Genomic DNA, 26,779 nt, shown 5'->3' with positions numbered 1-26,779 from the left:
ACAGGTACTGTTTTATTATTACAAAGAAAAAGGAAATATATTTTTAACATTTAAATTATTTGATTAAAGTGCATTCTATGGGAGATGACCTTCCCGTAATTCGGAGCTTTCTGGATAATGGGTTTCCGGATAACGGGTCCGATGCCTGTATCTTGTGAGTGTCACAAAGGGCCTTGTTTAGGGTAGGGCAGAAAGGGTGTTTTCCGTAAGGCCCCTGGTGGGCTAAAATAATAAATATCCAGAAAGCTCCAAATTAAGGGAAGGCCATCTCCCATAGACTCCATTTTTAATCAAATAATTCAGATTTTAAAAAAGGATTTCCTTTTTTTCCGTAGTAAGAAAACAGTACTTTGATCCAAAAATATTAAATATAATTAATCCTTATTGAAGGCAAAACAATCCTGTCAGGTTTAATTAATTGGGTTTAGCAGACTTAAGGTATGGAGATCCAAATTATGGAAAGATCCCTTATACAGAACACCCCAGATCCTGAGCATTCTGGATAACAGGCCCCAGATCTGTATTTCTATGCATGATCTAGTCATATATAGTCATCTGTATTATAGTATGTAAGCAGAATGGGCTCAGATGAGGCTGTAGCAGATAATAATAGTACGGCTGAGGGACGGTGGCTTTACACCTGGGACAGAGAAACTAGAGGAAGCATGGGGCCCTATCTGGCCATTCCCAGGGGCCCCAGAGCCACCTGCTTAATGTGAGTGACATGCAGGTAAATGTAATAATATCCCAGCAGCCGTGCTGTCAAGCCCAAGAAACACAGATGGGACGCAGGCTGCCAGCGGGGGCTTGTCTTGAAGGTCAGACCATTTTATTAAGCCAGGAACAGTGTCATTTGTCGAGATGAGATCTGCCCACGATTTAATTGGATAACTGACTGGGGATATACAGGAATATATCAAACCGACACGTCCCTTTTCCCCTATCTCAGGGCTGTTGTGGAGCAGCGAGAGGCTTGTAGCTCATAATATCATTCTTAGCATGGAGATATAAAAATCACTTACACCCCTCGTTGGTGCAAGTGGCTGGAGATATTCGGCCTTTTGAATATTTTTGTTTGGGTGTCGGTGCTTTACATTCAGTAGTGCAGGTATGGGACCTGTTATCCAGAATGCTCGGGACCTGGGGTTTTCCGGATAAGGGATCTTTCTGTAATTTGGATCTCCATAACTTAAGTCTGCTAAAAATCATAAAAATATTGAATAAACCCAATAGGGCTGTTCTGCCCCAATAAGGGGTAATTATATCTTAGTTGGGATCAAGTACAGGTACTGTTTTATTATTACAGAGAAAAGGGAATCATTTAACCATTAAATAAACCCAATAGGGCTGTTCTGCCCCCAATAAGGGGTAATTATATCTTAGTTGGGATCAAGTACAGGTACTGTTTTATTATTACAGAGAAAAGGGAATCATTTAACCATTAAATAAACCCAATAGGGCTGTTCTGCCCCAATAAGGGGTAATTATATCTTAGTTGGGATCAAGTACAGGTACTGTTTTATTATTACAGAGAAAAGGGAATCATTTAACCATGAAATAAACCCAATAGGGCTGTTCTGCCCCCAATAAGGGGTAATTATATCTTAGCTGGGATCAAGTACAGGTACTGTTTTATTATTACAGAGAAAAGGGAATCATTTTTAAAACTTAGATTTATTTGCTTACAATGGAGTCAATGGGAGATGGCCTTTCCATAATTCGGAACTTACTTGATAACGGGTTTCCGGATAAGGGACCCCATACCCATATTAGCAGTTGTAACAGGCAGACATGGGTTTCCATGTCCTCTGCTTGAAGGCAGTGCCCATTATAAATCTTTATGTGCCGTTAGTCTATAGGTTTTATCCAGGTTGAGAATAGGCAATTGGCATCTATCTTTGAGAATTTCATAAACTTATTCCATGGGGGGAAAGACAGGCAAATCTCATACTGAAACGACATAGAACATATTGCGGCGGATAGTGGCCTGTGTGCCTGCCAAGCAGGGCAGATATAAAGCAATCGCCTTGCATATAAAACTTCTGATTATCCCCCCTATCCCCCTGATCCTTCACAGAGCGCCATATTGCAGCCCTGCCATCCATGGCTGTGCGTCACACAAATGACTTCTTATCCAAATTAGATGAATTTAAACCAGCGCTTCAATTTCATGGTGAATAAAAAGCAATAAGGAACCCGCTGAACTCCATAATGTTACAGATGCAGAGGAGTTTACAGGGTTGGCGGCTACCGGGGGTTTGGGGCGAAGAAGCTTGACATGGAGCTCGGCAGATTCAGGCTTGCTGGTCATTTATTTAGAGAATATGCACAGCGCTGAGGGGAATTTTCCCTTTAAATTAACTCTTAAAAGGGAGTAATGTAATGTACCAGGCATAGCAACCTATCGAGGCCTAATGTTAATACTTGGAATTGGATTTTGTAAAATAAAACTCAGTTTTTATTGCTTTAATTAAGTTCTTCTGCTGTTCTGTTCTACCCAATGTCTGTTGTTTGGGCTCAGTCGCTTGAATAACACAGTTCTGTCCCCCCTTTTCTTGCTTTAATTACAGTCACAGTCCCGCCCATAAATATTACCTGGCCACAGACCCAATCACAGGCGCCATTCTCCTCTCCGATACCAATAGCCGGCGGGTTTACAAGATCAAGTCAACGAACGTGGTGAAGGAATTTGCCAAGAACTCGGAGGTGATAGCCGGAACTGGGGACCAGTGCCTTCCCTTCGATGATACTCGATGCGGGGATGGGGGCAAAGCTATCGAAGCTTCTCTCAACAACCCAAGAGGTAAGGATATTATTATGTACCCCCTACTGTAAATGATAAGGATATTAGCAGTCACTGAGGGGTTCTGTGCCCATATAAAGGCACAAGGCTGCAGGCTGAGTTATACAGGGAACTCTGAGTATCACTCCTGTATTATAAGGGATAATGTACCCCCTACTGTAAATGATAAGGATATTAGCAGTCACTGAGGGGTTCTGTGCCCATATAAAGGCACAAGGCTGCAGGCTGAGTTATACAGGGAACTCTGAGTATCACTCATGTATTATAAGGGATAATGTACCCCCTACTGTAAATGATAAGGATATTAGCAGTCACTGAGGGGTTCTGTGCCCATATAAAGGCACAAGGCTGCAGGCTGAGTTATACAGGGAACTCTGAGTATCACTCATGTATTATAAGGGATAATGTACCCCCTACTGTAAATGATAAGGATATTAGCAGTCACTGAGGGGTTCTGTGCCCATATAAAGGCACAAGGCTGCAGGCTGAGTTATACAGGGAACTCTGAGTATCACTCATGTATTATAAGGGATAATGTACCCCCTACTGTAAATGATAAGGATATTAGCAGTCACTGAGGGGTTCTGTGCCCCCCATATAAAGGCACAAGGCTGCAGGCTGAGTTATACAGGGAACTCTGAGTATCACTCATGTATTATAAGGGATACTGTACCCCCTACTGTAAATGATAAGGATATTAGCAGTCAATGAGGGGTTCTGTGCCCATATAAAGGCACAAGGCTGCAGGCTGAGTTATACAGGGAACTCTGAGTATCACTCATGTATTATAAGGGATAATGTACCCCCTACTGTAAATGATAAGGATATTAGCAGTCACTGAGGGGTTCTGTGCCCATATAAAAGTGCTAATTAGTGACACATTGGTAAATCAAGCGCAACTTGCGTCGCATGCTTTTTAGCAACCAGTCTGTATTGCAGTAGAATTCTGGGGGTACAGAGAAATGGCGCTCCGTGTTTTTCTGGAATTCCAGCTGTGCGCAATATGTATAAAAGCAAATGAAATGACATTTCCCTTTCTCCATGCTCCTCATCCTTGAGAACATGATCAATGAGAGCCCCGAAGCCTTTGTGCTCATCATCTGACGAAATCAAAGGATTTCTTGAAATTAAAAATGATAACTCCCCCTAAATAATGCAAATGGTATTATATATCAGCCCCAGCCGGACTCCTGCAGAGGGTATCTGGGGATTTAAACTCCCTATCAATTCCAAGCGGAGTTCAAAGGGATATTTAAATAGACGCCTCGGCCTCGGCTTATAAGCCCCTCCCACCAGTTGGGTTCATTTTGGGAGCTGGTTTTTGGCCCTAACTGTGCGACAGCTCCTTCTGCACTAATAACATTGCAGTGTTTGTAGGTTTCATTAGCCAAAAGGAAACCCTCCGTGCATTATATAAAGCATGTCTGTGCCATCAAAGCAATAACAAGAGCCGCCTCCAGTCACACAAGCACCACGAGGGGCTTTTAAATCAATCCATATGAGATCCAGGCTGCGCCTTTTTATCATTTCATTGTAATCCGGGCCGCAAATGTCTCTGCCATATGTACAACTGCACATCGTGAAGTCTCCTTTCCAACGGGAAATTTTAGGGGGAAACAAGTCTGCAAGTCTGTCACCGCGATGAATCGGGAATCAGCCATATCCTCCATAACTTGCCCTTAATATGGCTATCTAAACTATATTAACCTGAATATTAACCTGCCCTGTGCCATTTATTGCCTCTCTACTGTATTTGTGTAATTGGCCAACATCGCTGCGCTACTCTTCATTTCCAAAATAGGAATGGAGGGAAGGGGGCGAATCACAGTTGGCGGATGGAGGGGGGCAAGCTGGCCTGTGCAGGGAGTGGACTGGTTTTTGGGGGTCTGTCCAATCAGCCTAGAGCAGCTGGGGGAGCAGCTGGGGGTCTGTCCAATCAGCCTAGAGCAGCTGGGGGTCTGTCCAATCAGCCTAGAGCAGCTGGGGGTCTGTCCAATCAGCCTAGAGCAGCTGGGGTTCTGTCCAATCAGCCTAGAGCAGCTGGGGGTCTGTCCAATCAGCCTAGAGCAGCTGGGGTTCTGTCCAATCAGCCTAGAGCAGCTGGGGTTCTGTCCAATCAGCCTAGAGCAGCTGGGGTTCTGTCCAATCAGCCTAGAGCAGCTGGGGGTCTGTCCAATCAGCCTAGAGCAGCTGGGGGTCTGTCCAATCAGCCTAGAGCAGCTGGGGGTCTGTCCAATTAGCCTAGAGCAGCTGGGGGTCTGTCCAATCAGCCTAGAGCAGCTGGGGGTCTGTCCAATCAGCCTAGAGCAGCTGGGGGTCTGTCCAATCTTAACCTGTGGGTCGGGACCCCTTTGGGGGTCAAACGACCCTTTCACAAGGGTCGCCTAAGACCATCGGAAAACACATATTTCCAATGGTTTTAGGAATAATTTTATGGTTGGGGGTCACCACAACATGAGGATCTGTATTAAAGGGTCACGGCATTAGGAAGGTTGAGACTATTAGACTATATTCAACAGTAAAGAGAATATTGTGATTTCTTCCAATGGAATGCTCTGTGCTGATCTCTGCTCTACAATTATTCCTTAACAGGCATCACGGTAGATAAATTCGGGTTGATTTACTTCGTCGATGGAACGATGATCCGTCGCATTGACCAGAATGGCATCATCTCCACCTTGCTGGGATCCAATGACCTGACCTCGGCCAGGCCCCTGAGCTGTGATTCTGTAATGGATATTTCCCAGGTACCCAGATAAACACACCGGCCCTCAAAAGGGCCACATTTGTTCTACTCCATCATCTTCTGGGATCCATGTTTGCTTATATAGGTGACTTTTCCGCAAGGGATGGAATCAGATTGGTTTGTACTGGTTTGATGCCTCCCTCCTGGGGTTGGTTTTGGGTTTGGCCCCCCAGCTCTGAGGAGCCCCCTGTAACTTCTCATTATTTGTTTTACATGTTTATGTAGAAAATTCTAACAGCAAAACTAGGACATATTATTTTGCTAAGTTAAGATGACTAAAAAGTTTGCCCATCAGAGGTAAAATCAGGATTACTATATAAAAAGTAGAAATAAGTTAAAAAAAGGCACATTAATACTATACAAATGTTCAATATTTTCAACCGGAGGTGCAATAGTTAAACTGCAGCTCTCAACGCCTGCTATAGGTTGGGCATGCCTAATAAGAATATTTTTCTCCCTGAGCTGGGGTCCCCATCCATCCTGCCCTGGTACCTCCCCCCCCCCCCCACCCCTCGGCTCTAACTAAAATCAGCAGATTTGGGGCTGTATCGGATTGCTAATTAGTTGCAGTCGGACTCACGCTGTGCTTTAGAGAGCTGAAGATAAAAACAAGCTCCTCCAGATTAGCGCTAATGATAAATGTATCCGACGATGGATGTTGTTTAAGGCGATGGTCTTAATACCGCGGCGAGGCATAGATTTATTAATTATTCCTCCGCATTTTAAAGGCAAAGCAAACATTTCTAGTTCTCTTATAAGTTGTCTAATGGCAAGGGTAAGGGTCCCCATACACGTGAAGATTCGCTTGCTTGGCAAGGTCGCCAAGCGGGCGGATCTTCACCCGTTATCCCCACCTACGGGTGGGCGATATCGGGGAACATGTAGGCTAATTCCCTGGGGCCAAACAATCGAATTATAATGGCGGCAGTGGGGCAGTTGGTTCAGAGACGGCATCAACGAGCCGATGAGGTCCCCGATCCGACCGAATCTTTTAACCTGCCCAATCAATATCTGCCCAATTTCAGGTCAGATGTCGGTCGGGTATGGCCGTCGTTTCTGCCCCTACACGGACCGATAAGCTGCCGAATCGGTCCAAGGGCAGCTACAATCGGCTACAATCACCTTAAGAGGTGAATCATTATGTTTCAGTTGCTGGGCTTTCCCTAGATCACTGATCCCCAACCAATGTAGGCGCCATTTTTACATTTTTGGCTTGGAAGTAAGTTTTGGAAACCCAGAGACACAGTTTTACCCCAAGCAGAACCTCCTGCAGGCCAGAAGTCACATGGGGCTACCAAATAGCCAATCACAGCCCTTATTTGGCATCCCCAAAGAACTTGTTTCATGCTTGTGTGGCTCACAAGGTTGGGGATCCCTGCCCTAGATTCTATAGAAGTGTTACTGCCTCTGCCCGAAGAGCTGCTTCTTCCCATAATTCTCCCCTGCAGGTAGTTAGTGGCCAAGGAGGCAGTATTGGTATCCTCCTATACTAGGCACACATTGGCAATATGGCTGAGTTATGAGTGTATAATAAGCCCTACCCTTATACTATTCTATATAATGGGGGCATCATGGTAGCGCCCACACATATGTATATAAACAAGGAATGTTCTGTGCATAGAAGGTTATCCTTATGCATTTCTAGTTTTTAAGCAAGATAAACAATACTTTCCCTTTAGCAATAAACTGACAATAAATATCTAATCGCCGTTATACATGCAAGTGACTGTGTGGAATCGACCCCGTCGGTTTCTGAGTTATTGCAACGGCACCGCTGGGGCCCCCTAGAGAGGAACAAGAAAAAAACCATCTCAGTGACGGAAATTGATGAGGACGGTGGGGGAAGTGAAGGCAGATGAGTATTAATTTGGCTCAGCTGGGTGGCTGGGATACATGGCAGCTACAATACTGATTGGCTAGGGGGGTCTCTCTGTGGGCAGATAATATTTTAAAAAGAAAAATGTCATATTAGTGTCATGTAGTATATAATATTAACAATGAAACCTTCCTATAAAGGGATACAATTATATGTGATATTCGTCCCTACTCCCTTCAGATTAGGGGTCTCAAGGTGGGAGGAGGTTGAAGCTGGCGTAATGATGCCAAATGGTCACTAGTAGCAGGATGTAATGACTGGTATGCTGTGCCCATAGGGTTGGTGCTGGTTTACTGTCAACCACAAGGTGCAAGAACGTTGGGGCTGCCATACTGCTGGCCAAAATGGTAAAATTCAACTATAGGGGCCATAAAGTCCCGGGAGGTAGGTGCTGGCCATAATGTACAGGGTTATGGCTAATACACTGCTGGCCACAAGATTAAGATTCAGCTTTAGGAGTCACAAAATGAGAGGATGTTGAAGCTGGTATAGTGTTCGCCACCAGGTCCTGATTGAGATTCAAAATAGGACCAAGCATATGAAGTACATAGAAGCCCAAGCAGCCCCCAAACAGGCCCAGTAAATAGCGTGGCATGTCCCAGAGTCCACAGATTGCCAGTCTGTGCCTGCTGGCCGCACAGTGCAGGAGGTAGGGGTTGGCATACTGCTTCCCATAAGGGGTTGGGGTTGGCATATGGTCAACTACAAGGTTCAAGGAAGTTTGCATAGTGCCGGTTATAAGAGTAAACTCACTCCGTTACGTTCCCAGGGAACTGCCCACTCATGCCCAAGACCCAATTAATGTAGCCTTCCAAAACCATTTGGATTCATGGGCTAATGTTCAAAGCAAACAATATGGCAGCTCCTACCAACCTATCAAAAAAATATACTGAGAGTTTGTGCACAGTAAGCTCGTGTCCTTAGACCGTCTAATGGAAACACTATGGCAGCTTCTTCCTTAGGGAATGAATATAACGCTCACCATAAGCTATACCCCCATAATTTAGTGCCTATTTATATGAAAAGAAATTGCAGTTAAATCAAACTTATACACGGGGAATATTTTCCTTTTTATAGGTCTTCAGCAAACCCTATTCTGGCAGTAATAGAGTTCCTTTAATAATTCATTTCTATCCCCCCTTTTTAATAGGAGTGACTGTATTCCGTGCAGATATTTATTGTTAGCAGATATTGGGCAGGTCGCGCTCGGGCAGCATTTTGCTCCGGCTGTAGACAATCTATTTTGCCTTTAGTGGCTGTCCAAACAGCGCGGGGTGAAATAGAGCAGCCTAATACAGTATAAATATATTATATATATACCGCCACTTCCCAATGCAAGACATAAATCTCATCCCTGGCAGCCAGAAAGGTTCCGCAGTCAGGTCTCTGGGGCACAACAAGTCCGAGGCCCATAAATTATTTTCGCTGTCAGCGATGACAAGGAATGGGGTTTAAAAAATGGAAAATTCCCTTGTCGGCTGGGAGTGAGCGGTGTTCTTGATGCTAACATGAAGCTGCAGTGTAAGCCGAGCTCCTCGCATTATTGCAAGCTATGGAGACATGCATTATTAAAGAGCAAACCGCACACTGTACTCTACTAGTACAGAAAGGCAGGCGCGCAGCCAACTGGGAATCCATCCAGGGCCTGCCTCCAATGCACACAAGCTTCGGGTCAGCCAAGTAAGGGGGGAGGCAGCCTAACTTGTTTATCTTCCACGGACGGTCCCCTTGGGGATAAAATATATGTTCAACGGACTATAAAAGTGTTGGTGATATCTTATTATAGACATCAGGTTGTCTATCCGACATCTTTACAGCAAAGTGGTGTTGGCGGGGCGCTGGGAGTTGTAGCTTAACAACAGTTAGAGGCTCGTATGTGTGATAAACGCAGCCCCGAGTAAGTTCTTTAATGAAGGGGGTCTTTATTTGTATTTGAAAAAAGTGTTGGGGGTTGCTATTGTGTTTCCTGAGATATCCTCCGTAGCCTTCATTGGAATATGGCGGTATATTTGCTTGGTTCTGAGGCTCAGCTTCTTGCAGGAATGGGCAGGGCCAGATTTGTGGGTGCCCACAAAAGTCCAGGACTAAAGGTGGCCATACACAGGAAGATTCACTCGTTTGGCAAGGTTGCCAAGCAAGAAGGGTCTTCTCCCGATATGTCCACCTAAAGGTGGGTGATATTGGGATAATTTGATTGTTTGGACTTAGGGCCAAATGATCGAATTACAGAGGTGGGCATAGGCGCCATCAGATCGGGGACCGCATCAACAAGCCAATGCGGTCCCCAATCCCCAAACTTGCCCAATCTGCCTAAAATTTGCCAGATTTCAGTTGGTTAGGCCCATTGGAGGTGCCCATACACCAGCAGCTTAAATCTGCCCGTGTATGGCCACCTTTAGGCAACCGACTACTCCTGTTCCGGTGACTTCCAGGGTATAAATGACCTGTAGGTGCACCTTAAAGTGCTGCCATCAGTAATTATAGGGGGGTCCCATATTATTAAGTTAGCAGGGACCTCCCCCTAGGGCAGTGGTTCTCAACCTTCTTAATGCCGCAACCCCCAACCATAAAATGATTCCTAAGACCATCGGAAATATGTGTTTTCCGATGGTCTTAGGCAACCCCCTGTGAAAGGGTTGTTCCACCCCCAAAAGGGTTCCTGACCCATAGGCTGAGAACCGCTGCCCTAGGGACTCCAATTATTTGCACACTAGTTACCTGGACCTCCCTGGGTTGTGGGCCCTGCCCCTTGCCTGCCCCACCCTGCCGTACCCCAAAGTATGCCAAGGATTCATCCACAATCCACCTATTGAGTCCCCCTCTGCCACCGGGCCCCTGACTGCTGGTGGCCCTGGAACCTTTGAAGTTAATATTGTAAACAAGAGAGTTGCTCAAGTCTATCCAGGGCCACCCTTTTAGCCTGGAATTCTCTAACTCTACTCACCATTAAGGCACCCTGTATTGTTACACCTATTCATAGTACAGCACTATTGGTACAAAGCCTAACACAACAACATGTTGTTCCAAAACCCAAATCTGCTCTTCGCCCTGTCACTCGCAAACTGTCAACCAGCCCCAATAAACTTCATTCTGGTCTCAAAATATTTTGAAACAGAAAAATAATTGGCTCATCAAAGCCAAAAAGTCGCAGCCTATTTTTAAGACAACATTGTTTTTTTGGTTTTTTTGCCGCTGCTGCTTCCTGGCATACCAAAGCTTTCTGTCATCTTCCGCTGCCTGCCTGACACTTGCTAGTTTGTTAGTGGCACTTTAGAGGAGGCCACCCGCTGATGCCCATCTCACATGCTGGAAACCCAGCGCAGGAGATGACACATATTTCAGGTTCAATCAGCCAGCGAAAAACCCGAACACATCCATCCGTTGTCGTAACAAAATACTCTTTTCTTTGTATTGTTTTAGAGGCTAAAGGGAAAATATTCCAAGTCTCATATTTATTTATAGCGCTGGTATCAAAGGGCTCCATATTCTGATTGTGTTCCCGTGCCTTCAAGTTGTTAATATTTTAGCAGGAGATGTGCGTCGGTGGGTTGCACGCTCTTCCAATGCTTTCTTTTTATTCTTTTCTATGATGTTATTTGATATAAAGGAAGAACAATGGCGTTCACTGATGGCGCATGTAGCAGGCTGCATCATCTGCCCAACCTACATCATGGCCAGGCCCAGGTGGGAAAGCTGGATATTCTCACAAATGCCAAAGGGGCTGCTGTTAGATGGCAATAACTGGAATTTTTTGTTGGATCAGATTGTACATAAAATGCTCATCAGGTGTTCTGGTTCTCAGTCCATTCATGATGGTGCTACTGTACTACTACCTGCCTTCATAGTTACATAGGGTTGAAAAAAGACCAGAGTCCATCAAGTTCAACCCTTCCAAGTAAACCCAGCACACACAACCTATACTTACCAATCTATACACTCACATACATAAACTATATATACCACCACTAATACTAACTGTAGATATTAGTATCACAAGAGCCTTGGATACTATGCTTGGATGTCTGTGGTACCTGTAAAATTGTCTACTGATAATCAGCTATGTTGAGGGTTTTATGTGATTTTCATCCACTTTTAGGGTGAAGAGACACTGAGCTACTAGTAGCAGCTACTTTTTCATGGCTACTAAACACCAGAAAATACCCTGCCATAGACAATACTTAGAATTGCCTCTGCTAAAACACACAATGAGACAGTTATCAGTAAATGATCAGCATTGTCTATTTTAGTAGCCACTACAAGTAGCTGCTACTAGTAGCTCTGTGTGTCTTCACCCTTAGGGTGAAGACACATGGAGCTACTAGTAGCAGCTATTTTTTCATGGCTACTAAACGCCAGAAAATCCCCTGCCATAGACAATACTGAGAATTGCCTCTGCTAAAACACACATAGAGACAATTATCAGTAAATGATCAGCATTGTCTATTTTAGTAGCCACTACAAGTAGCTGCTACTAGTAGCTCTGTGTGTCTTCACCCTTAGGGTGAAGACACATGGAGCTACTAGTAGCAGCTATTTTTTCATGGCTACTAAACGCCAGAAAATCCCCTGCCATAGACAATATTGAGAATTGCCTCTGCTAAAACACATGTAGAGACAGTTATCAGTAAATAATCAGCATTGTCTGTTTTAGTAGCCACAACAAGTAGCTGCTACTAGTAGCTCCGTGTGTCTTTACCCTAATAGTAGAGCAAAGAAAATGCCCTTACGTTCCACACCACTAAGTATTAGGGCAATGAGTGTAGAAGCCGAGTAGCATTGCAATAAGAAAGCAAAATGGTATCTCCCACCTACATGTATAAGTACAAACACAGCAAGGAATGTTCTATGTACATAATAATCTATAGTCGCCACCGTACTAAGGGTGAAGACACACGGAGCTACTAGTAGCAGCTACTTTTCCATGGATACTAAACAGAAAATCCCCTGCAATAGACAATACTGAGAATTGCCTCTGCTAAAACACACATAGAGACAATTATCAGTAAATGATCAGCATTGTCTATTTTAGTAGCCAGGACAAGTAGCTGCTACTAGTTGCTCTGTGTGTCTTTGAGGGGTCAATCCAATCTTTATTGGGTAGGCTTTGGCTGGAAATGATCGATGTATCTACTTTATTTCTATTTCAGGTTCGACTGGAATGGCCAACAGACTTAGCAGTAAATCCCATGGACAACTCACTGTATGTCCTTGACAACAACGTGGTTTTACAGATCTCCGAGAACCACCAAGTGCGCATTGTAGCAGGAAGGCCGATGCACTGCCAGGTCCCAGGGATTGACCATTTCCTGCTGAGTAAAGTGGCCATCCATGCCACCCTGGAAGCAGCCGTCGCGTTGGCTGTGTCACATAATGGAATTCTGTACATTTCTGAAACGGATGAGAAAAAGATTAACAGAATCAGACAGGTCACCACCAATGGGGAAATCTCATTGGTCGCTGGGGCCCCTAGTGGATGTGACTGCAAGAACGATGCCAATTGTGAGTGCTTTTCTGGGGATGATGGCTATGCCAAGGATGCAAAATTAAATTCCCCATCATCCCTGGCTGTTTGCGCAGACGGTGAGCTGTATGTAGCCGATCTGGGAAATATACGGATACGATTTATTCGCACTAACAAGCCGTTCCTCAACAGTCAGAACATGTATGAAGTTTCATCTCCGATCGATCAGGAGTTGTATCTGTTCGACACCACGGGAAGACACCTTTATACCCAGAGTCTAACCACCGGAGACTATCTCTACAACTTCACATACACTGGGGAGGGAGATTTAACCCTCATTACCGATAACAATGGAAATACTTTGAACGTAAGGCGGGACTCAACCGGAATGCCACTTTGGTTGGTGGTACCTGATGGACAAGTCTACTGGTTGACCATAGGTACAAACAGTGCTCTAAAAAGTGTGTCCGCGCAAGGTCATGAGTTGGCCATGATGACCTACCATGGAAATTCAGGTCTGCTCGCCACCAAGAGTAATGAAGACGGCTGGACGACATTTTATGAGTAAGTATTGCTACCCCTAATTCTTATTTGGATATTTTTAACCCATAGAACTTTTTGAACTTAATAGCAAGGCAGCAAAGGTTCCAAACAACAACACCAGAGATCTCATTATTCTTATCAATTCCTTGGAGTAGGTTGTCTCCAAGCACATGTGTCATTTTAGCCATGACTTATGTAGCTTGGATCAAACTGCCATTACTCACCTCCCACATGGAGAAATATTACGTATGCTATATAAGCTGGAGTGTACAAAACCAATATAGATCACAGGACAGGACAGGCCCGCCCATACATCAGCTTCCATGACCACCACCAACATTAAATTAAAATAAAAATAAATTTGTAAATACATATAGGTGGTCAGTAACGCCGATGGAAAAGCATTTTCGAAAGATAAGTTGCCTGCGGTGACTAATCTCCACATGTGCCGTAGCACTTTGACTTCAGAGAGCTTCAGGCAGAACAGCCCTATCGGGTTTATTTAATGGTTAAATGATTCCCTTTTCTCTGTAATAATAAAACAGTACCTGTACTTGATCCCAACTAAGATATAATTACCCCTTATTGGGGGCAGAACAGCCCTATTGGGTTTATTTAATGGTTAAATGATTCCCTTTTCTCTGTAATAATAAAACAGTACCTGTACTTGATCCCAACTAAGATATAATTACCCCTTATTGGGGCAGAACAGTCCTATTGGGTTTATTTCATGGTTAAATGATTCCCTTTTCTCTGTAATAATAAAACAGTACCTGTACTTGATCCCAACTAAGATATAATTACCCCTTATTGGGGCAGAACAGCCCTATTGGGTTTATTTCATGGTTAAATGATTCCCTTTTCTCTGTAATAATAAAACAGTACCTGTACTTGATCCCAACTAAGATATAATTACCCCTTATTGGGGGCAGAACAGCCCTATTGGGTTTATTTAATGGTTAAATGATTCCCTTTTCTCTGTAATAATAAAACAGTACCTGTACTTGATCCCAACTAAGATATAATTACCCCTTATTGGGGCAGAACAGCCCTATTGGGTTTATTTCATGGTTAAATGATTCCCTTTTCTCTGTAATAATAAAACAGTACCTGTACTTGATCCCAACTAAGATATAATTACCCCTTATTGGGGGCAGAACAGCCCTATTGGGTTTATTTAATGGTTAAATGATTCCCTTTTCTCTGTAATAATAAAACAGTACCTGTACTTGATCCCAACTAAGATATAATTACCCCTTATTGGGGCAGAACAGCCCTATTGGGTTTATTTAATGGTTAAATGATTCCCTTTTCTCTGTAATAATAAAACAGTACCTGTACTTGATCCCAACTAAGATATAATTACCCCTTATTGGGGGCAGAACAGCCCTATTGGGTTTAATTAATGTTTTATTGATTTTTTAGTAGACGTAAGGTATGAAGATCAAAATTATCCGGAATACCCTTGGTCCCAAGCATTCTGGATAACGGGTCCTATACCTGTATCTTCATATTTTCTTAAATGCCAATTTTTCCCAAGCCCTTGACCAGAAATGAAACTTACCAGGGAACATTTTTATCTGTTGTCGAGAAAGAATATCTTTTTAGTTTTTTTTTTTAAACATGAAGACGTAAATTACTGACCACCTTCAAATGGGGTTGCGGATACAAATGTAATTCTGGCTATATTAAATTGGCTGCAAATAGGCAGGGTCAGATCTTTCCATCTGTGACTATTTCCATTATGATGACAATTGATGAATGGCGCTGAGCAGAGAAATTAGATTGCGAGGTTAGATCTTACACTGTGATTTAGCTTTAACATAGAGGGAGGGGGGAACCGATTGGGAGATGGGGATTATTTAGCTACATGAAAGGAAGGAGAGAGAAATATTCCCAATGTATTCATGATGAAGGCAGCACAGAGAAAACCAAAACCAGATTTTATTTTTACTTCAATACTAACATAGGCCTTGTAATGTATCTGTATGGAGTTAACTCTAACAGATTTGTCAAAAATATTGGATATATTTCAACCTTTTTTTACCAGGTTATTAACTCGTAAAACGTGCCTTTTTTTGTCTTATTATTAGAGAGTTCGTTCTCAACCATAGCCTAATTTCAGTAGCAACATCATGGGGGAGGAGTCAACTTTTTAAGAAAGTGAAAAAAATTGGGCCATTGAAAAAAAACATTTGTAGTAGATATCAACCTGGGGAAGAACCTTAACTTTATCTCTATATCTTCCCCAAACTGTGCACTACAGGATGAGCACCATTTGTAGTAGATACTGATCCAGGGGAAATAAGTCTGCACTTAAGGTGGCCATACACGTTAAGATCTGCTTGCTTGGTGAGGTCGCCAAGCGAGCGGATCTTCTCCCGATATCCCCACTTACGGGTGGGCGATATCGGGGAACATGTAGGCCCTGGGGCCAAACGATCGAATTATAATGGCGGCAATGGGGCAATCGGTTTGGGGACCGCATCAACGAGCCGATGAGGTCCCCGATCCGACTAAATCTTTTAACCTGCCCGATCGATATCTGGCCAATTTCAGGCCAGATATCGGTCGGACAGGCCCCTTGTTCCTGCCCCTACACGGGCCGATAAGCTGCCGAATCAGTCTAAGGGGCCCATATCGGCAGCTACAATCGGCCCGTGTATGGGGACCTTTAATACAGTGTATCTGCACCAAATTTTGCTTAAGTAAATAGGGAAAAATATGTTTAAAAGTGCTGGAAAACTACTGTAATAAGGGCCATTTTTATGAAATGATTCTTATGAATGTGAAAAAAGGGGAAACAGGTATTTTTAATACTTTTGAGAAATGTTTGTTTGATTTGTTAAATTTTGGCTTTGATTTTTTTTTTTGGAGACTAAAGCTTCTTATTAGTGATGGGCGAAATAATTATTCAGGCATGGATATGGGGCAAATTTCTGTTTTTCGCCATTGGCAGATTGTTTCGGTGGTGTGGAAAATTTCAGCCTGCATCAAAAAATTGTCGCCCGTGTAAAAAAATTTGTTGCCGCATAAAAAAATGCGACAATTTTTTGATGAGCAACATTTTTGCAGTTGCGTGAATTTTCTGCCGAACTTTGTGGCGAAGCAAAACGGGACAGATTCGCTCATCTCTACTTCTTATCCATTTTCTTGGCCAGGTATCACTGGATATATTTTAGGCTGATGCATTCCACCCTTAGTCCAGTGTCCACAGCAGGGGTCCCCAACCTTTCTTACTCGTGAGCCACAGTCAAATATAAAAAGACTTGGGGAGCAACACAAGCACCATAAACGTTCATGGAGGAGCCAAATAAGGGCTGTGATTGGCTATTAGGGGCCTCTATGCACCCTATCAGCTTACAGGGGCTTTATTTGGTAGGAAATCTTGTTTTTATTCAACCAAAACTTGCCCCCAAGTCAGGAATTCAAAAATAACTCCCTGGTTTGGGGGCACTGGGAGCAACACCCAAGGGGTTGGTGAGCAACATGTTGCCCCTGAGCCACTGGTTGGGGATCAGTGTCTATACTAGTGTCCCCAAAACAGAGACCTACAGTCAGATTTTGTCAACCAACACAAAGTATTCAAAGCACAGCGTCAAATCTACAGAAGGCTTCTTGCTGGGCAAGTCCCTTAGATTAATAATTGAAGCTCCTTATTTTGTTTGCAGCATTCTGATTTAAGAAAGATGTGTAGCTTTCAGTGTTAAATCTTTCATTACCTTTGGGCTGGACCTTATCGCATTCGGCTGCCTCCCAGAAGCCCCATTGCTAGTAGGAAGCAAGGCTAATTTGCACCCCATGCACTTGTGTGGATTGTGCACTATGCTGCATTTCTGTTGCTAACGACCTTTAGCCAAACAAACACGGCGTGCACTGGATGATGTCATTTCCATTTTCACACTAAATTGCTCATTTGTTTTACATTAGTGATATTAACTCAAACTTAATGAAGCTTGCTCAATCTAGGTCTTAATGCACTTCTAATCTATAACCAGTATCATAAAAATCTCCTTACCTTGCAATCAGCATCAACTGCATATTAACAGGCCTCCATCAACTCCGAGTAAATGGGGCCATAAATCAAGTTAAGCTCTTCTTTCCATTTATCCTTGAAGATTGTGAAAAGGGGTTGAAGTTCAAAAAGGTCTATAGCCGCACATCTAGGGTAGATTGGCTTCCAAAGGGTGAAGGATACTTCCACTAAAGGCGGCCATACACGGGCCGATTGTAGCTGCTGATATGGGTCCCTTAAGGTGGCCATACACGTTAAGATCCACTCGTTTGGCGAGGTCGCCAAGTGAGCGGATCTTCTCCCAATATCCCCACCTACGAATAGGCGATATCGGGGAACATGTAGGCTAATTTAATTGTTTGGCCCTGGGGCCAAATGATCGAATTATATTGGCGGCAATGGGGCAGTCGGTTTGGGGACCGCTTCAACGAGCCAATGCGGTCCCTGATCCAACTGAATCTTTTAACCTACCCGATCGATATCTGGCCAATTTCAGACAAGATATCGGTCGGGTATGGCCGTCATTTCTGCCCCTACATGGGCCAATAAGCTGCCAAATCGGTCCAAGGGACCCATATCAGCAGCTACAGTCGGCCCATGTATGGGTGGGCGATATCGGGAGAATTCAGGCTAATTCGATCGTTTCATTCGATTGTTTATCCTTGGGGCCAAATGATCAAATTATAACAACGGGTATAGGCAAAGTCGGTCCAGGGACCGCATCAACGAGCCGATGCGGTCCCCGATCCGACTAGATTTTTTAACCTGCCCGATCGATATCTGGCCGATTTCAGGCCAGATATCGGTCGGGCAGGCCCATCGATAGTGCCCCTACACAGGCCGATTAGCTGCCAAATCAGTCCAAGGGACCCATATCGGCAGAAAGAATTGGCCTGTGTATGGGGACCTTAACACAAATGTGTTGGCCTAGATGTTCTTGGAGCTATAGAAGGTATACAGTGATATCAGAATATTCATATATAAGTGTAAGCTCATTACATTTAAGGCCATCACCGGCCAAGCATTGGTCCACAAAGACGTGTTTTGTTTGGACCAAAAAGTTCTGAAGATCACAAAGCTAGCTGGTTGCACAACTGTATGTGTAGAACCTTCACGGAGGCCATGTTAAGCACTTCAGGTGCCTAATTTTATGTTCAAGAAAAACCCCCATATACGAAAGGGCATTTTCAATGGAAAGCCCCAAGTGAAGACTTTTGGTGGAACCATGCAGCTAGAAACCAATTCAAAGATGGTGTTCCTTGCTGTGTTGGGCAACTAAGGCTTTGAAGGATAAACAGAGCCCTCCATGTCTGGGAATCTCTTCATCTGGAATGTCCTTTTATAGACTTGCATAACTAGATGAACCCACCGGTGGCCAATCGAGGATACCCTTACCTTCTGAAGGAGCGATTGGATTTCTTATCAAAGAGAAGATTTCCATTTTATTTATTTTTTTACCCTTCCAACCTCTTTTCAAAGCAAAGCTCAATGTCATATAAAGGTTAGAGTCTCATTTCCCAGCTCGGAGTTTACACATGGCTGGATTTGATATTATGGGAGCAGTCAAACATCTTCTGGCTTTTGTCTGAGGATCTAATGGCCACGCGCATATTCACTCACTAACCATAATGGTTTGAAGTCTCTATTTTTAATTATAGGGGCTTGTTTCTATTATTTTCCTTTTATATCATCATATCATTTCGCAGAGTTAATACAATTTAATTAGCGTGCGTGTTTGAGTAGCGCGGCATAGTGTCTGTGAGGAATGGATTTTATCAAATAATGTAATTTTTAAGTTACTTTGGGTTTGACATCTGTCCTTTAATTAACATTTTTCTGAGGGTCTTCAAGTCCCAGAATCCATCACTTCTCAATAGAACAGCTTGAGGGGGAGGGGTTGCATTACACTGTGCCTAAGAGGGGTTGGATAGGTGTACTGTATGTTTAACTGGACGTCAAATATTATTACTTTTACATATGTCATGATGAAAAAAAGACATTTTTGGGGGTGGGCCAGTGTTCATGAGGCATTACAAAGCCCACCTACGGGGCAGCTAGGGGCGGAGGATAACCCCTGGGGCCAGTGTTCATGAGGGATGTGGGCCAGTGTGTATGAGGGGGTGTGGGCCAGTGTGTATGAGGGGGTGTGGGCCAGTGTGTATGAGGGGGTGTGGGCCAGTGTGTATGAGGGGGTGTGGGCCAGTGTGTATGAGGGGGTGTGGGCCAGTGTGTATGAGGGGGTGTGGGCCAGTGTGTATGAGGGGGTGTGGGCCAGTGTGTATGAGGGGGTGTGGGCCAGTGTGTATGAGGGGGGTGTTGGGCCAGTGTGTATGAGGGGGTGTGGGCCAGTGTGTATGAGGGGGTGTGGGCCAGTGTGTATGAGGGAAGTGGGCCAGTGTGTATGAGGGGGTGTGGGCCAGTGTGTATGAGGGGGTGTGGGCCAGTGTGTATGAGGGGTGTGGGCCAGTGTGTATGAGGGGGTGTGGGCCAGTGTGTATGAGGGGGTGTGGGCCAGTGTGTATGAGGGAAGTGGGCCAGTGTGTATGAGGGGTGTGGGCCAGTGTGTATGAGGGGTGTGGGCCAGTGTGTATGAGGGAAGTGGGCCAGTGTGTATGAGGGGTGTGGGCCAGTGTGTATGAGGGGTGTGGGCCAGTGTGTATGAGGGAAGTGGGCCAGTGTGTATGAGGGGTGTGGGCCAGTGTGTATGAGGGGTGTGGGCCAGTGTGTATGAGGGGGTGTGGGCCAGTGTGTATGAGGGAAGTGGGCCAGTGTGTATGAGGGGTGTGGGCCAGTGTGTATGAGGGAAGTGGGCCAGGGGGGGTGGCCAGTGTGTATTGAGGGGTGTGGGCCAGTGTGTATGAGGGGGTGTGGGCCAGTGTGTATGAGGGGGTGTGGGCCAGTGTGTATGAGGGGGTGTGGGCCAGTGTGTATGAGGGGGTGTGGGCCGTGTGTATGAGGGGTGTGGGCCAGTGTGTATGAGGGGTGTGGGCCAGTGTGTATGAGGGGGTGGTGGGCCAGTGTGTATGAGGGGGTGTGGGCCAAGTTGTGTATGAGGGGGTGTGGGCCAGTGTGTATGAGGGGTGTGGGCCAGTGTGTATGAGGGGGTGTGGGCCAGTGTGTATGCAGGGGGTGTGGGCCAGTGGTGTATGAGGGGGTGTGGGCCAGTGTGTATGAGGGGGTGTGGCCAGTGTGTATGAGGGGGTGTGGGCCAGTGTGTATGAGGGGGTGTGGGCCAGTGTGTTATGAGGGGGTGGGCCAGTGTGTTTGAGGGGTGGGGCCAGTGTGTATGAGGGGGTGTGGGCCAGTGTGTATGAGGGGGTGTGGGCCAGTGTGTATGAGGGGGTGTGGGCCAGTGTGTATGAGGGGGTGTGGGCCAGTGTGTATGAGGGGGTGTGGGCCAGTGTGTATGAGGGGTGTGGGCCAGTGTGTATGAGGGGTGTGGGCCAGTGTGTAGGGGGTGTGGCAGTGTATGAGGGGTGTGGGCCAGTGTGTATGAGGGGGTGTGGGCCAGTGTGTATGAGGGGGTGTGGGCCAGTGTGTATGAGGGGGTGTGGGCCAGTGTGGAACAGGCAGAACAGAAACGATAGGATATAAAAGGGCTTAATTTGAACCCAAGGAACAGAAGAAATGTATTTTTTCGGAACAAATGCTTATCGTATTATATCACTCCCAGGGAACCAGCCGTAAATTGTACTCGCCAATATATATTTTTTTCATAGCTCGTAATTCACATTCAGGTGAAGCATTCATTGCCGCCTTGAAGTTTGAGGCGAAATACTATTAAATCAATAGTTTTCAATCTTTTAAGTTACACAGATTCCTTTTAAAAAAAATTCCTCAGGACCCGAAGGCACAGAGACACATAAAAATGTCCACATTCGCCTTTCCCGCCCTATAGAAACCATGTATTTTTTAACAACACATGTGATTAAATGTTTATAAAGGTTCTGCACGTTGTATTGCATTGTTATGGGGGTCTCTACAATCCTGTGTGGGGCTATGAAATGTGTATAAGGTTCTAGATAGCGCCGGAGATTTAATAGATTTAATAGAGGTCAGCCATTGCACAAGTCTACCATAAGGTCATGGCACACAAGGGGGGTCATTTATCAACACTGGGCAAGTTTGCACATGGGCAGTAACCTATGGCAACCAATCAAATTGCTGAATTCATTTTTCTACATGCAGCTGGCTGGAAAAAGAGAAATACTGATTGGTTGCTATGGGTTACTGCCCATGTGCAAATTTGCCCAGTGTTCATAGATGAGCCCCAAGGCGTATTCTCCTCTGCTGGTAGAGTAGTGGCCAACAGTCATTGCATTTGGGAGCTTCTCCACTTTGGTGTCCACTTTGTAGACCCAGGACAATCACAAAATCCCTCTTTTTGGGCATTTTGGCAGGTTGAGCATTCTGGGAGTTCTAGCTGATGGACCTATGTAAACCCTCACACCTCATGCACCTTCTCTGCTCCTTTTCCAGATATGACACCTTTGGGCGTCTCACCAACGTTACCTTCCCAACGGGTCAAGTCAGCAGTTTCCGCGGCGACACGGACAGTTCGGTGCATGTCCAGATGGAGACGTCCAATAAGGAAGATGTCACCATTACGACCAATCTGTCCGCCTCGGGGGCCTTTTACACTCTGCTACAAGGTGAGCAGCTTTGCTTTTATCCCTACGCCCTACGGACGTGACTGTATATACATGGTGCCTTAGTGATCTTTCCCACACTGCTGCTCTCATGGGTGCCAGGGAAGGGACCCCTCCTTGCATTGCCCCCCCCCCCAAGTCATCTCTAATCCTGATGAGCTGTCTTCTCTTTTTATGGGAAACCTCTGGCAGGGTCCTCGGTGACCGCTTAAACTCTATTTTATAGACTTCATGTTAGAGATGCAACAATCCTGCCGCTCCTAGCAGCCTGGTGTGTGCAAATGGCACCGCCGAGACCCCATTTTATGAGTCTTGCATTGCTCTGCTGTACTGTAACACTGACAAATGTCTGACAAACATGTTTCCTTTTGCAGACCAAGTACGAAACAGCTATTACATAGGTGCCGATGGCTCTCTCAGGCTTATTTTGGCTAATGGCATGGAAGTGGCCTTGCAGACTGAGCCTCATCTATTGGCTGGGACGGTGAACCCCACGGTTGGCAAAAGGAACGTCACGCTGCCCATAGACAATGGACTGAACTTGGTAGAGTGGAGGCAACGGAAGGAGCAAGCGAGGGGACAAGTCACTGTGTTTGGGCGAAGGCTGAGGGTAAATCCTATAAAGATTACATTCACCTACCCACTATGAAACCCCTCCTCAATCAACTTTGTGCCATATGTACAATCGCACATAGTTTGCACTTGGTACCCTGTAAAATATCAGGACAGGGCAACAGTCTGGCTTCTCCAGCCATGTTATCATTTTTACCCCTGGGATTTAATATAAAGGTCATGGCAACCCAAAAATACAATTTTGAATAATCGTAGTCAACATTCTTTACTATTTTTCAATGTTTAATTGTATAAGTAATTGCTATTGAATAGTGATGAGCGAATGTGTTCCGTTTCACTTTGCCGAAAAACTTGCGAATCTTTCAAAAGATCCGCGAAACTGCAAAAAATTTGCGAAACGGCGAAAATGTTGTGCAACAAAAAAAATTGTTGCACGGCTATTGTTTCGTCGCCTGCGGCTATTATTTTGTCACGCGGCTATTATTTTGTCGCGCGGCTATTGTTTCGTCGCCCATGGCTATTATTTTGTCGCGCGGCTATTATTTTGTCGCCCACGGCTATTATTTTGTCGCGCAGCTATTGTTTCATTGCCCGTGGCTATTATTTTGTCGCACGGCTATTATTTTGTCGCCCACAGCTATTATTTTGTCGCGCGGCTATTGTTTTGTCGCCCGCGGCTATTATTTTGTCGCGCGGCTATTGTTTCGTCGCCCGCGGCTATTGTTTTGTCACGCGGCTATTATTTTGTCACGCGGCTATTATTTTGTCACACGGCTATTATTTTTTCGCCCGCGACTATTCTTTTTTGACGCCGGCGACAATTTTTGGACGACAAATCCATGCCTGGCGAAACATTTCGCCCATCACTACTATTGAAAGCAGTGCTTGTCTGTCCCTTTCTATTCTCTGCCAGTTATTCATTTATATATATATGTTCCAATAGGTGCACAACAGGAACTTGCTCTCTCTTGATTTCGACCGAGTTACAAGAACGGAAAAGATTTATGACGATCACCGCAAGTTTACCCTGAGAATCCTGTATGACCAAGCGGGTAGGCCAAGCCTTTGGTCCCCGAGCAGCAGGCTAAATGGAGTCAATGTTACCTACTCGCCAGGGGGACATGTAGCGGGGATTCAAAGGGGGACAATGTCCGAGAGAATGGAATATGATCAAACTGGAAGGATCATATCGCGGACATTCGCTGATGGCAAGACATGGGGCTACACTTATCTAGAGAAGGTAAGCAACATGTTGAATGAATGTTACAAAGACTGTACATAGACTCCTATAGAATAAGTTATCTAGTATAAATAAATCTAAAGCAACTGGAATTGTTAAGTAATCACTGGAGACGTTTCACTACTCATCCGAGCAGCTTCTTCAGTTCAACTGACTGGTATGGGAAGTTACAAAGTGCCATTGTGATTGGATTAGTGGAAGAGTACATATGCTGAGGACTTCCCATACCAGTCAGTTGAACTGAAGAAGCTGCTCGGATGAGTAGTGAAATGTCTTCAATGATTATATAACAAGTCCAGTTGCTTTAGATGTATTTATACTAGATATACCATGACCTGGATGAATGAAAATCTTCATAGTTATAGAATAAGTTGTTGTAGGGCCACACCAGGTCTAAACAAAAAACCTCTTTTAAACTATGTTTTTGTAAAAGTATTGCTCCACCGGCTGGTTGTTATCCATTCACTGCTGACCCAAAGTCTTCTCCTTTCTCTCCAGTCCATGGTGTTGCTCCTGCATAGCCAGAGACAGTACATATTCGAGTTTGACAAGAACGATCGCTTATCTTCAGTCACAATGCCCAATGTTGCAAGACAGACCATGGAGACCGTCCGCTCTATTGGATACTACAGAAATATCTACCGGCCCCATGAGGGAAATGCCTCTGTCATCCAGGACTTCTCAGAGGAAGGGCAGCTCCTGCAAACCCTCCACATGGGCACGGGGAGACGTATCATATACAAATATGGAAAGCTGTCCAAACTTGCAGAGATCTTGTATGACACCACCAGAATCGCTTTCTCTTACGACGAGACTGCCGGCATGCTGAAGGCTATCAACCTGCAGAATGAGGGGTTTACTTGCATTATAAGATACAGGCAAATAGGACCTCTGATTGATAGGCAGATATTTCGCTTCACGGAGGAAGGCATGGTAAATGCCCGATTCGACTACAACTATGATAACAGTTTCAGGGTCACCAGCATGCAGGCCGTCATCAACGAGACTCCGCTGCCCATCGACCTGTACAGGTATGATGACGTCTCCGGCAAAACGGAGCAGTTTGGTAAATTTGGAGTGATCTATTATGATATTAACCAAATCATCACCACAGCCGTTATGACCCATACGAAACACTTCGACACCTATGGAAGAGTCAAGGAGGTGCAGTATGAGATCTTCAGATCCCTTATGTATTGGATGACTGTGCAGTACGATAATATGGGCAGAGTCGTGAAGAAAGAGCTGAAAGTAGGTCCCTATGCAAATACTACCAGATACTCTTACGAGTATGATTCCGACGGGCAGCTACAAACTGTGTCCATAAACGATAAGCCACTATGGCGTTACAGCTACGATCTCAATGGGAATTTGCATCTACTGAGCCCCGGAAATAGCGCTCGTCTCACACCGCTCAGATACGACCTGAGAGATAGGATCACAAGACTGGGGGATGTTCAGTACAGGATGGACGAAGATGGATTTTTGAGACAGAGAGGTGGGGACGTGTTCGAGTACAGTTCTGCTGGTCTTCTCGTTAAAGCGTACAACAAGGCTGCGGGCTGGAGTGTGAGATACCGCTATGATGGGCTTGGAAGGAGAGTCTCCAGGAAAACCAACTTGGGACACCACCTACAGTTCTTCTATGCAGATCTTGCAAACCCAACCCGGGTTACCCACTTCTACAACCATTCCAGTTCCGAGATTGCTTCCCTTTATTACGACCTTCAGGGGCACCTGTTCGCCATGGAGCTGAGCAGCGGGGATGAGTTCTACATTGCATGTGACAACATTGGGACACCGCTGGCCGTCTTCAGCGGAACGGGGCTAATGATCAAGCAGATTCTGTACACAGCCTATGGTGAGATCTACCTTGACTCCAATCCTGGATTCCAGATCATTATTGGTTACCATGGTGGCCTTTACGATCCTCTCACTAAACTTATCCATATGGGCCGGCGGGAATATGATGTCTTAGCTGGGCGATGGACAAGTCCAGACCATGACATATGGAAGCGCTTGAGTACCACCAACGTAATGCCGTTCAACCTCTACATGTTCAAGAACAACAATCCAGTTAGCAATGCTCAGGACACCAAATGTTACATGACAGGTAAGGAAATAAAGCTTTTGCACTGGGGTCTATGGTTAATAACAGTCACTGTTACATAGGGTAGTGTCAGTAAGGGGCTACAAAAGCCAGCACCATGATCTAATGTACAAACAGAGGCCAGTTAAAAACAGATTTGGGTAGAATGTCTGTTTGCTCTACTAGATACTCCTGCTCATACTACAATCAGATAGAAACTCCTGATATCCTACATATTTATGGTACCATGGCTGAAGGACAAATACAATAGTGCCTTTATAAGCATTGGGCCTCAGCAGTGGCTTAAAACAAATAAGCCAGACAACCCTCTGATTGATTGTTTTTGTTCTGAAACAGTCACATGATGTAGACATCATCGGTCAACCTGCTTCTCTGTCTAAAGGTGCCCATACACGTGAAGATCCGTTTGCTTGGTGAGGTCGCCAAACGAGCGGATCTTCTCCCGATATCCCCACCTACGATTGGGCGATATCGGGGAAAATGTAGGCTAATTCTATCGTTTGGCGAATTATAATGGTGACTAAATCTTTTAACCTGCCCGATCGATATCTGGCCAATTTCAGGCCAGATATTGGTCGGGCATGCCCCTCGTTACTGCCCCTACATGGGCCGATAAACTGCTGAATCGGTCCAGTGACCCATATCGGCAGCTACAATCGGCCCGTGTTTGGGAACCTTTAGCCAGTGATCAACCCAAAGCTTGACTGACCAAAGTGCTCAAAATTGTGGCCTTCAAATTAACCAATCACAATGCACTTTTCTT

At 45.0% G+C, this 26,779-nt stretch overlaps 1 protein-coding gene across 5 annotated transcripts in view; it reads left to right on the top strand.

Annotated features, from left to right (window-relative positions):
• The window catches only part of tenm4 (teneurin transmembrane protein 4), an 811,512-nt gene that overhangs the window by 774,054 nt on the left and 10,679 nt on the right, over nt 1-26,779 (top strand). For all 5 annotated transcript variants that reach the window (XM_031895585.1, XM_031895582.1, NM_001102688.1 and 2 more), the window contains 7 exon segments: nt 2,571-2,803; nt 5,396-5,550; nt 12,573-13,450; nt 21,924-22,096; nt 22,468-22,703; nt 23,610-23,906; nt 24,405-26,019. In XM_031895585.1, the coding sequence (XP_031751445.1) occupies nt 2,571-2,803; nt 5,396-5,550; nt 12,573-13,450; nt 21,924-22,096; nt 22,468-22,703; nt 23,610-23,906; nt 24,405-26,019 (3,587 nt within the window).

The sequence above is a fragment of the Xenopus tropicalis genome, chromosome 2, assembly GCF_000004195.4.
Source record: "Xenopus tropicalis strain Nigerian chromosome 2, UCB_Xtro_10.0, whole genome shotgun sequence".
Lineage (NCBI taxonomy): Eukaryota > Metazoa > Chordata > Amphibia > Anura > Pipidae > Xenopus > Xenopus tropicalis.
Note: the sequence above shows the minus strand (reverse complement) of the source record. Positions and strands in the feature narration are given on the sequence as shown.